General features: G+C 40.7%; 1 protein-coding gene across 1 annotated transcript; it reads left to right on the top strand.

The window, feature by feature from the left end:
• Positions 1–7,691: 7,691 nt before the first annotated feature.
• LOC136652423 (olfactory receptor 10A7-like) lies at positions 7,692–12,178 on the top strand. The gene is made up of 2 exons (XM_066629363.1): positions 7,692–8,633; positions 12,137–12,178. Exons 1-2 carry the CDS (start codon positions 7,692–7,694, stop codon positions 12,176–12,178), a joined length of 984 nt encoding a protein of 327 aa, XP_066485460.1.
• The last annotated feature ends 458 nt before the right edge of the window (positions 12,179–12,636 follow it).

Here is a 12,636-nt window from a genome sequence, read left to right as displayed (position 1 = left end):
ACAAAGTACAAAAGGAACAAGTCTGGGTGAGTTTGGTTGAGTCACTGTGTAAATTGTTTTTTTAATTTCATTTGTATAAATTCATTTGTATACTTGCAATGCTAAGAAAGCTTTAATGTAAACCAAAGTTCCAAGTGTTGTTGTGAACTGGTTGATAGTACTTGCTATTACCTTAAAGCTATGAACTTTAGCTAAGACAGCTGTGAGTGGAATTGGGACTGCCAGAAGAATGTCGAGGAGGACCAGTTAAGTAGATCCCTGTTTTAACCTGTTTATTTTGTATTGTAACCCATCAGTTTCCTACTGTAAAGGTTAAAACTTAGAAAAATCATAAGACTATGCTGTTATGGCCAGCAAACCCTTAGTTGTGATTGAAGTTCTGTGTTGGAAGTTCTGGGAAATTAGCCAGAGGTTTCTGGGAAGTTGGCCAGGATCACTAAGAGGAAAAAAAAAAATGTGTTCCTTATGTAAGTTTAAAATAAAACCTTTTGCAAGGTCATTCTGAAAAAAAAAAAAATGAAATTTTCTGTCTTCTGATACCTTGCTAATTTGTATGGCTTTAAGCATTATTTTCCATGAAGAACAAGTGCTTGTGTTTGAGGAAATAATCGCCAAGCTTGAGAGCTGCCTATTTGGAATAATCTACCAACTGCAAACAGTAAAAAAAAAATAGAATGGACTTTATGACTTTTTATGGAGAACGATTGCTAAGACATTTGATGTCCTATGAAGCACTACTTTGAAAAATGGACTTTTCCAAACAGTTTCTTAATGGACTCTTTCTTTAATGATTGTAAATCTTTAAGGATTGCAACTGTGTCTGTATTCTGTTGTGATGTGATGTTTTAAGATGTGTTTTCCACTGTTCCAACATTTTCACATTTCACATTTCATAACTGTTCATTATGTTAATTTGTATTATGTTTGTAATGTTGATGTTTCTTATTGATGGATGAATGTGTAAGAGTTAAGTTGTATGTAGGGTGTCTGAAGTGGAAAACAAACTGTTGTTGTCTTGTTTTGGTTCTAATCAGTCCAAAGAGCAATGAGGAGGAAAATAAGCTAAGAAGACATAAACATGGTTAACCTATTGCAAACCTATTGCATCTAGTTGAAGGAGGTGATGAAATCCAAAGACACTGCAAGGGTGGGTAAAATGTAGGTAAAAGAGGAAGCTCTTGAGAAGTGTTTCTCTATTTCCCAGGGAGAAGTGTTTTGCAGGGAATTCTCTATTTGGTTGAGTGTGAGTAACCACAATAGTTATACTTAACAAAATAATACTAGTTACACAATAGCTATACTTGTGCTACCTTACATATCTTCCATTAATTACATAAGTAGGTATACCTTACATATCTACCTTATATAGTAAGACATAAACTGTATAGGCTAGATTCTAAAAGGTCAACCTACATGAAAGGTATGAGTTTCTTCCCATAAAGTCCCATAAGGCTTTCTTCTAAGGTCAAAAACCAAAGAATATCTCTACATGAAAAAGTATTTTCAGAATAGCTTAAGTTGTGTACACTGTTTACAAATATAAAGTGGTCTGTCCATAGTATTATTTAAAGTTAAAGGAATGAATTTTCAAATTCTAGAGTACTTCTTCTGCAGAATATTACTCTTTTAAAGAGTGGTTACAGTGTGCATTTGAGCATTGGGTCGACCATGGAATAGGCTAGCTGCTAACTAAGGCACCTGATCTTAACCTGATCCTAGAGTGACTTAAGTCTGGAGAGACTTGGGTTGGCTTGGATTGCAAAGGCCCTTGGATTGTAAGCAGCCTATGGATGCACATTGGCATCAGGTGGCACGGATGCTCATTGCATGAGCAAAGTATTGATGTGACGAATGTGGAAGTACTAATAGATATAACATGATCTAATTAGATCAAATAGTGAAATTACATATTGATTCACTAAGGATATTGCACTTTATGCAAGGAAACGTGTTCTAGAAATATATCTCAGTTACTGCTATCGATAGCAGCTTTGCACATTACAGGGAGACTTCCTGAAAATTTGCTTTGTACCCTTTAAGATACACCATTGATATAGCAGCTCTCTTTCATGCTATAGTTTCTTTCATCATGACAGGTTCTCTTTCATAGTTAGTCTCCCAAGTGCCAAAAAGGTGTCCCCTTCCAAGTGCCAAAAGCAAGACACTGGAGTTAGTAAGACTTCAACACCAAACAGTTAAGGTGCACTCAGGAAGGTGTAGTTACGACTGAGTGTTTTAGTTTAACATATACGTACTGTTGCATAGCATGAAGAAGCAAATGCACCAACATAACAAAGGCCTAGCAAAGAAGTTCAAACAAACATGCATGTCCCCAAATCAGCAGTATAAGGGTGTGACCATGATAAACACTGAGATGTTTATCTTGGTCAAGAAAAAACAGGGGATTGATGGAGATTTTAAAGGGTTAACCTAACTTCTCTCAGATGGTAAAAACAACCAAAATTAGAGCCAAAACACGACTAGTGTTTCTGTTGAAAAGAGGATAGCCATTATGTCATTATGTCATACATGACACATTATGTCATACCGAAATTAGAGCCAAAACACAACTAGTGTTTCTGTTGAAAAGAGGATAGCCATTATGTCATTATGTCAACTTGCCATTATGTCAAGTTGACCTGCAGAGGAAAACATGCGTGTCATAGCTTTCCCAAAAGGAAAATTCCAGGGTCTTATGTAACCAAAGTTGTGAGACATAAACTTTGCCTTAGATGGGTAAAAGACTTCCAGTTAGGGCTGGAACCTTGTACTAAAGTGTCATAGTATGCCAAATAAGGAAAGGGAAATGACATACAGAACCACGTGGCAATGTCACATGAGTAGTTGTTTGTCACACCCTATAACTGAGAAGTTTTGGGTGTGGTTCTCTGAGAAACAAAGGAACCACAGAGGGGTAAATTTCTGTATCCAACCGGAATCTGAATCTGTAAATAGCTGTAAATAAACGCTTACATTTTGAAATATAAAGACTTTATGACTGTTTAGCATTGACTCAGAGAACGAATCCTAAAATATTCACATCAGTGACAATCTTATCTACTTTATAAAGGGCATGTTACAACCCAAGTCTATCCCTGCTGTGAGATACAACTGTGCCAAAACAGCCATTGCTGTATCATGCAAGGCTGAAGCAGCTGCCTCACAGCCCAATCCTATGTCTACTCAGCAGTAAGTCCCATTAGTGTCTATGGTGCTTGCTCCCAGGAAAGTGCGGAAAACATTGTCCCGGACTTCCTGAGCTATTCCTCTTGTTATGAAGTATTTCTGCATTAGCTGAATCATTGCTTTCTCTCCCTCATGGGTTCTTTCATGTCACTGAGTCACAATTGCTCTTTTTTGGGACTCACAGCCAAATCCTATCCACACTTCCAAAAAAAAGGGAAAAAATGTTCCTTTACCCCCATGTTGAGCCATGGTGACCCCAATGGGTCTCCTCATGTTACTGCCCAATCCTATCCTCCACCACTGCTGTGAGGTATAGCTATGCCAAAATGGCCACCACTGAATTATGTGGGGCTGGAGCAGCCACTGGAATCTCCTTGGGTTAAGGGAACAAGTGTCGAGCCACAGTGGCCCCAGTGGGTCTCCTCAGAGCCGTGATAGCTCTTGAGCCTCCACAGAACCAAAGAGTGCTCTTCTTTTCAGGAAGGGGTATAGGATATGACGGCAGCCTCTGCTGCAGTCTGTGCCCCCTCCCGGGCCTGATCCAACTTCCCTCCTGCCCTCTCTTTCTCCCAAAAAGCTTCCTTGGGATACTCTCAGCCCAGCGGTCATCTGCAGCAGCATCCCAGTACTAAGGGCCAGCACTGATTGGTGCTGGTGTCTCCGCTGGTGCTGCATTTCCACCGATGGCTGGAAAGTGCCTTACAGCACTTTTACAACAAGCAGCACAGGCGGTGCAAGTGCACTGCCAGCCCTGAGGGGTAGGAGCAGGCCCTAGGATCAGGATATCCCTGTAACCAAAGGGAATTGATCTCATAAAAACTCCAGTCTGCCTATTTTGTACTTTAACATTAGAATTTATGTCTAGTATCAAGTAATCAAATCCTGTGCAAACAAACCCAAGAACTGTCTAAGACAGCTGGTTCAGACATGATTTTTTTTTTCTCTGTGAACCAGAACAGAACCCAAATCTACATTCTCATGGTTGCCCAAATCTGACGTAAACTCAAGTCCAACAGCTGGTTCAGAAAGGATTTTTTTTTCCCTCAGTGAACCAGAATACAACCCAAATCTGAATTTTCTTGATTGCCCAAACTCTGAGTTGAATCCCAAGATGCAAAATGTGGTTCTGGTTCAAAGTCAGGGGCTCAATACTCAGACACTCATCTTTAAGTTTATGAAGAATGCTTTAAGTTTATGAAGCAATTTTCCATTGTTATCCTGTTGTCCATATTGGGTTTGTAAATAGGATTAAACATGCAGAGCTAAACAGTTTTGAAACAATAGTATGTTGTGGAAGTGCAATTGTGAACATAGTATACATCTCTTACAGCACAACTTATGTATATCTACTTAGATATAAATTTAACTGTGCCCAAAGGAGTTTACTCCTGGGTAAATGTGCACAGGATTGAAGCTATAGTATCACAGGGCATGCAGATTATTCTACATGAAATACGTTTGATCTAGTTCAAAAGTACAGTAATTCAAATCAGTTACAATGAACAAGCAAAAAAAAAAAAAATTACATACCACAGCTACATCCTGGATCAAATTCACAGGTCTAAAATGTTGAACTGGAACCACTAAAAATGTACATTTTTTTTAAGAGGTGGTAGAGGCTGCTATTTGATCTTCTAGGATATTATTGTTCATTTCTGTACCAAATCAGAAAAAAAGTGCAGTACTATTAAACTCACCATACAGTATACTTTGCTAATTAGGTGAATGGGCTCCCAAGTTTATAGTGGTTAATTGATCTTTGAACAAAGGGAAATCTTCCTTTTTCTTCAGGAGGTTTTATTTCATTCCTGCTAAGCGTTGTTGTTACTATTTTTAAAACAATAGCTGTGTTTTAACTAAATGGGACCATGACATGTGGGGGAGTGGGGTTGAGAATAAAAAGATATATCTCTTTCCTTCTGTTTCTGTGAATAACAGTTATTTGTCCTGGATGTCTTCAATGGTATCAATGGTAGTTTGAACCCATATTCTATACATGGGTATTCAGGAGTTGAGATTACTGTGTTCAATGGGGTTTATTCTTAGAAAATTGTGTGTAGGATTAGCCTTACAACAGAATCCTATGGTGCTGCTGAAGCAGCGGAGCGACCACTCTTCCGGCAGAGCCTGTCACAAGCATGTCGTAAAGTATGCTGTGACAGTGCAGAAGGTAATAGTGCCAGCGGGATGGCCTGTGCCATCCTACCAGTGCCTGTGCAGGCCTTGACAGATTGCCAAAGCAGGTAAGCTCCATTGCAGGCAGCGAAGGGGCAGGGGGAAGGTGGGATGGGGGAAAATTGGGCTGGGGTGAGTGGGAATGGGGACAGTGTGCGCAGATTAGGCCCAGGGAAGGGCAATAGTGGTGCACACCATATTTTATCCCCCTTCCTGGGCCAGATTGATCAAAATCCACTCAGGCTTCATTTAGATAGTCAGGTGATGGAGGTTCAGATGTCATTCTACACACCCACCCACACCTCATAAGATTCTTCAATAACGGGACTGTGTGGCAAGGGAGCAGAAGACATGGCTTTGTGCTCCTCCCTATGTGATTTGGTTGAGTCAGTCATATATTTCATGTGAACTAGTCCTTTTTGTCCTTTTTGTCCAAATTACATTTTAAACTGCTTTCTGTTGATTCCAGGTGATTCACCTGCTGCAGGCCTAACAGATCCAGTTTCGCTTATTGATGTGCTGGTTGTGTCCAGATTAAAATTAGTGTAATGAATTTTATATAGTGCAGCCTTTGAGATCTGTTTAGCAATGCCAACTGGCCAAGCCGGTGGCCAAATTGGTGGTAGAAGTTAGGCCATCCAGACATATTACACTTATCTTTCATCAGCTGATGAGTTGTCAATTCATTTTTGGGACCAATTACTTTTTAAAACCTTGACAGTCTACAACCAAGGGCTGCTGTGCCAAGATGAACTTACCCAGATATTTAAATCTGCATCTTAGGCCCTGCTCTGTGGCCCACCACCTAAACAGACTTGTTCCATAAGCAGGGTGACCAGATACAATGGAGGACAGAGTGCCTATACCTTTAACCACTGTATAGAAGAGGAAATCTTGGCAGGTGCAGCTCAACATGGAAGGGTTTAAGAAGCTACACCTGCCAAAATTCCCTCTTCTATACAATGGTTAAAGGTATACACACTCTGTCCTCCATTTTATCCGATCATTCTGTCCATAAGTAGCAGGGACTGGGATGTTTCAGCAGTGAGTTTGAGGCTGTGGAATTACTTCTTTAGGCTAACTTCTCTCTTGGATTTCATTGGTGCTTCTGCTTCATCATAACAGACTGTCTTTGGTTACAACCCAATGGCTTTGGTCTGAAGAACAGCAGCACAAAACAGAAAGGAAACCAGTAAAACTATTGCTTGCTGTTGGAACCACTTCCTAAGAATACATCTGTCCATACATGGGAATATGAGCATTGTTATCAATTCTAGCATTGCTAATCATGATGAAAAGTGACATTGCTGCATCTATGCAAGTAGCCAGTTTTTTCAGAAATGCCTTGTGATGAAAGCCCTAGGGGCGACAATCCAGAAGGATAAGACCTGCCCATTGTGCCTGGCAAACAAGTATTCTGGAATCAGCAAATGATCATTGCTTCTGTGATTGGGGCTTTGAAACTAGGCATGCAGCTGAGTCAGTGAGAGAGAAAGAGAGAAGTGTGAGACTGTCCCATAGTTCAGTAAGTACAGCATTATAAATTTTCTGAAGGCTTTGATGTATTTCTATCAGTATTATTGATCTGTGAACTGTGCTCACATCTAGAATTCAAATATTCTTTGGCCAGTAATTATTTCCAGAGCTGGTGCAGAGTGAATATTAATTGCTTATAGCCCAACCCTTTTAAAAAGTTAGTTCTATGTACACTTCTTCAAACATAGACAGCTTTCATAACTTTTTGTGGAAAAACAGTATAAAAATATTCTTACATACATAAATAGTAAGTTCCCCACCATTCAATTGATAAGCATAGGATTGCAGATTCAGTTTATCAGTTTGAAATATCATTCATTTCAAAGCCGGCATTCCGCGACCAGTTAAATTCTTCTACTGAAATCAGCAGCACTAAGGCCCAACTCCTAACCAACTTTGCTACACTGACATAGCTGTGCCAATGGGGCACATGCTGGGTGGCAAGTCATGGAGACCTCCTCAAGGTAATGGAATTTTTGTTCCCTTATCTCAGTGCTGGAACGATGGTTAGGATTGCATCCTAAGAAGTGTTACAATGTGTCCAAACCAAACATTTATGCAGCTCTCTCTATATAAAGCATTCAAAGCAATCTTCAAATATGAACTCAATAATTTATGCAACAACTCTATCATTGCCATTGTAAGACTTGAGGTCTTACAATGACAATGATGGGGTTGTTGCAACCTGAGGTCTTAAAATACTAAGACAGATAGTTGAACTAGAGGTACCTGTTCTTAAATCATGGTGAGATGCAATCCTCTGTATTAATCTGGATTTTATATTCTCTCCTAGGATGCAGACCAAGAAAGAAAATAGTTTACAAAATGGCACAGGATTAATAGAGTTCATCCTCCAGGGTCTTTCTGATGACCCCAAACTGCAAGTCATCTTATTTTCCATTTTTCTGGCAATCTATATCATCACTCTGGCAGGAAATCTTCTCATCATACTCCTGACACTGGCCGACCCTGCCCTTCACACACCCATGTATTTCTTCCTGAGAAACTTGTCCTTCTTGGAAATCTGCTATACATCTGTCAATATCCCCAAGATGCTTGATAACCTCCTGTCTGGAAACAAATCCATCTCTTTCATCGGCTGTGCTGTGCAGACCTATTTTACATTCTTCCTTGGTGGGTCAGAATGCTTCCTCTTGGCCTCAATGTCTTATGATCGCTATATTGCCATTTGCAAGCCTCTGCATTACCCTGTCCTGATGAGCCGGAAAGTGTATACCAGCCTAGCTGTGGCATCATGGTTAAGTGGGTTTTTCATGTCTTTTGGTCACACCAGCATGGTGTTCACTCTGCCCTTCTGTGCCTCCAATGTGATCAACCATTTCTTTTGTGACATCCCTCCATTATTAAAATTGGCTTGTGGGGACACCTCTAGAATAGAAATTGCTGTCTTTGCAGTGGCTATGGTTTTCATAAGTCTTCCTTTTATCCTGATATTGTTGTCTTATGCTGGGATCATTGCTGCCATACTGAGGATCTCATCCTCTGCGGGTCGGAAGAAGACCTTCTCCACCTGCTCTTCACACCTCATTGTGGTGACTTTATTTTTCGGTTCTGGTTGTATTACTTATTTGAAGCCTAATTCCACTTACTCACCAAACACAGACAAATACCTTTCTCTCTTCTACACGGTTGTTAGTCCCATCTTGAATCCTGTCATATACAGCCTGAGGAATAAAGAGGTGAATGGTGCTCTTAGGAGAATTTTTGGAAGAAAGCCTCTTAGATGATTAGATAACAAGGATAAACTCTGTGAATGGTGAAATGTGTATGGTGACAATCTTATCCACTTATTTCTAAAGGCAAGTATAGCCCAATACTTGCCTTTAGAAATATACAGCGTGAGAAATAAAGAAGTAAAAAGTTCTTTAGTTGAAAAGTGGTATATAAATACTGATATAGAAAGGCAAGAGATTTTGGGTGCGGCACAAAAAAAATGTTCGCCCCTGAATTTCCACCTAAGTAATACATTTGGTCAACAACCAAAGTATCTGACCTTCTTGGAGTGCCCCTTCGCAAGGAGGGCTTTTACATTAGCTCGCTGCAATGTGTTGCCTTCTAAAGACCTACTTGGCAGGTTTAGAAATGCCCCGAAGGAAGAACGAGTCTGTAACTGTGGACTTAGAGAGGTAGACTCTCTTTTACGCATTGTTTTGCACTGTGTTGGCAATCAAGTGCCTAGAGATCAGTACCTTCTCCCATTATTAAGAACTAAAAAGGTCTTTCTGAGAATGTTTGCCGACAATTTTTGTTGGCGGGAGATTCTAAACTCGTGACCCTTCCAGTTGCAAAATTTTTACACCTGAGTAACTTGAAGAGGGCTAATCTGTTGGTCCTAAGCAACCTGGAGTTACCGCGCAAGTAAATTGTTATGTTTTAACCTAAAGATTACCTAAAGATGTTATGTTATCTTTATTTGCTTTTTAACATATATTTATATATTGGATTGTTTAGAGATATTATGTGTTAATTTTTTATGCCTAATAAAGGTTTGATTGATTGATTGATTGATTGATTGAAATACTGTTAATAATAATAATAAATAATAAAAGGTGCTCTTATGAGAATTTTTAGAAGAAGGCCACTTAGGGCACAATCCTAACCCCTTATGTCAGTGCTTTCCAGCACTGGCATAGCGGTGCAAATGGGACATGTACTGCATCCTGCAGTTGGGTGTCACTCACAGAGGCCTCTTCAAAGTAAGGGAATGTTCGTTCCCTTACCTCAGAACTGCATTGCCCTTATGTCATTGCCCTTATGCTGGAAAGCACTGACTGAAGGGGTTCGGATTGCACCCTCAGATGATTAGGAAACATAGCTAAACTCTATGAAAGGTAAAACAAGTACGGTGACAATCTTATTTATAAAGGGCTTGTTACAACCCAATTCTATCCCTGCTGTGAGGTACACCTGTGCCAAAACAGCCACTGCTGTATCATGCAAGTCTGGAGTAGCTGCCTCACAGCCCAATCCTATGTATGTCTACTCAGCAGTAAGTTACATTAGTGTCAATGGTGCTTACTCCCAGGAAAGTGTGGATAGGATTGGGCTGTGAATGTTCCCTTACCCCATGTTGAGCCATGGTGACCCCAATGGGTCTCTCCATGTTACAGCCCAATCCTATCCTCCACCACTGCTATGAGGAATAGCTATGCCAAAATGGCCACCACTGAATTATGTGGGGCTGGAGCAGCCACTGGAATCTCCTTGGGTTAAGGGAACAAGTGTCGAGCCACAGTGGCCCCAATGGGTCCCATCAGAGCTGTGCCAGCTCTTAAGCCTACACAGAACCAAAGAGTGCTCTTCTTTTCAGGAAGGGGTATAGGATATGACGGCAGCCTCTGCTGCAGTCTGTGCCCCCTCCCGGGCCTGATCCAACTTCCCTCCTGCCCTCTCTTTCTCCCAAAAAGCTTCCTTGGGATACTCTCAGCCCAGCAGTCATCTGCAGCAGCATCCCAGTACTGAGGGTCAGCACTGATTGGTGCTGGTGTCTCCGCTGGTGCTGCATTTGCACCGCTGGCAAGAAAGTGCCTTACAGCACTTTTACAACAAGCAGCACAGGTGGTGCAAGTGCACTGCCAGCCCTGAGGGGTAGGAGCAGGCCCTAGGATCAGGATATCCCTGTAACCAAAGGGAATTGATCTCATAAAAACTCCAGTCTGCCTATTTTGTACTTTAACATTAGAATTCATGTCTAGTATCAGGTAATCAAATCCTATGCAAACAAACCCAAGAACTGTTTCAGATAACTGGTTCAGACATGATTTTTTTTTTCCTCTGTGAACCAGAACAGAACCCAAATCTACATTCTCATGGTTGCCCAAATCCGACGTAAACTGAAGTCCAACAGCTGATTCAGAGAGGACTTTTTTCTCAGTGAACCCGAACACAACCCAAATCTAGATTTTCTTGATTGCCCAAACTCTGAGTTGAATCCCAAGATGCAAAATGTGGTTCTGGTTCAAAGTCAGTGGCTCATTACTCAAGTACTCATCTTTTAAGTTTATGAAGAATGCTTTATTTTCCATTGTTATCCTGTTGTCCATATTGGGTTTGTAAATAGGATTAAACATACAGAACTGAACAGTTTTTAAACAATAGTATGCTGTGCAAGTGCAATTGTGAACACACTGTGTATCTCTTACAGCACAGCTTATGCATATCTACTTGTAAATTTAACTGTGCCCAGAGGAGTTTACTCCTGGGTAAAAGTGCATAGGATTGCAGCTGTAGTATCACAGGGCATGCAGTTTATTCTGCATGAAATACATTTGATCTAGTTCAAAAGTACAGTAATTCAAGGAATTTGAACCAGTTACATTGAACAAGCAATACTAATAATAATTATAATTATAATGCCATACCACAGCTACATCCTGGATCAAATTCACAGGTCTACAATGTCAAAATGGAACATTTTCTAAGAAAATGATACATTTTCTAAGAATGTACAGATTTTCTTTTTCTTTTTCAAGAGGTTGTAGAAGCTGCTATTTGATCTTCTAGGATTTTATTGTTCATTTCTGTAACAAATCAGAAAAAGTGCAGTGCTAATTAACTCACCATACAGTATATTTGGTTAAATAGATGAATGGGCTCCCATGCTTATAGTGATTAATTGATCTTTGACCAAAGGGAAAATCTTCCTATTTTTGCATGAGATTTTATTTCTTTCCTACTAAGGGTTGCAGGATGAATAAAATGAGATGTAGTTTGTTCCTCCATGCAGGGTTGTTGTTTGTTTTTTTTTAAAAAAGAAAAGAAATAAAAAAAGTCTGTGTGAGGAGCCCAAACCAGATTGGGACCATTACATGTTGGGGGGGGGGGAGATTTATCTATTTTCTTCTGCTAGTCTGCATTCCAGTTATTTGCCCTGGATGTCTTCATTGGCACCAATCACAATTTGGACCCAAATCCTATACATGGCTATCCAGGAGTTGAGTTTACAGTGTTCAACAGGGCTTATTCTTAGGGAATTGTGTATAGGATTGAGCCTTACAGTGGAATCCATTTAGTTATTTGATTTTTCTCTGTAAACCGCTTTGTGAACTTTTAGTTGAAAAGCGGTATATAAATACTGTTAATAATAATAATAATAATCATAATCATAATCCTGTGGTGCTGCTGTGGTGGTGGAGCGACTGCTCTGCCTTCAAAGGCTGTCACAAATATGCCATAAAGTATGTAGCGACAGTACAGAAGGTAATATTGCTATTGTTATTGGCAACCTTCAGTCTCGAAAGACTATGGTATCGCGCTCTGAAAGGTGGTTCTGGCACAGTGTCTAGTGTGGCTGAAAAGGCCAATCTGGGAGTGACAATCCCTTCCACACTGGGAGCAAGTGCAGTCTGTCCCTGGCCTGTCTCCCTGGCTATGGGCCTTCCTTCTTTGCCTCTTTGCCTCAGACTGTTGGCCAAGTGTCTCTTCAAACTGGGAAAGGCCATGCTGCACAGCCTGCCTCCAAGCGGGCCGCTCAGAGGCCAGGGTTTCCCACTTGTTGAGGTCCACTCCTAAGGCCTTCAGATCCCTCTTGCAGATGTCCTTGTAGTGCCAGTGGGAAGGTCTGTGTCATCCCACTAGTGCCAGTGCAAGGCCTTGACACACACCAAAGCAGGTAAGCTCCAGGTAAGGTCACAGAGGGGCAGGAGGAAGGTGGGTAAGGGTATAATGTGGCTGGGGTGGATGGCAATGGGGACAGGGTGGGCAGATCGGGCCCAAGAG

Source organism: Tiliqua scincoides, chromosome 5, assembly GCF_035046505.1.
Source record: "Tiliqua scincoides isolate rTilSci1 chromosome 5, rTilSci1.hap2, whole genome shotgun sequence".
NCBI lineage: Eukaryota > Metazoa > Chordata > Lepidosauria > Squamata > Scincidae > Tiliqua > Tiliqua scincoides.
The sequence above is the reverse complement of the archived record's forward strand: the minus strand, read 5'-3'. Positions and strand labels throughout refer to the sequence as shown.

What these genes read in the sequence shown, in the direction of transcription:
- LOC136652423 (XM_066629363.1), top strand. Translation starts at nt 7,692, where the DNA reads ATGCAGACCAAGAAAGAAAATAGTTTACAAAATGGCACAGGATTAATA. An exon ending in GGAGAATTTTTGGAAGAAAG is followed by an intron (nt 8,634 to 12,136) that starts CCTCTTAGATGA and finishes TGCTATTGTTAT; the next exon opens with TGGCAACCTTCAGTCTCGAA.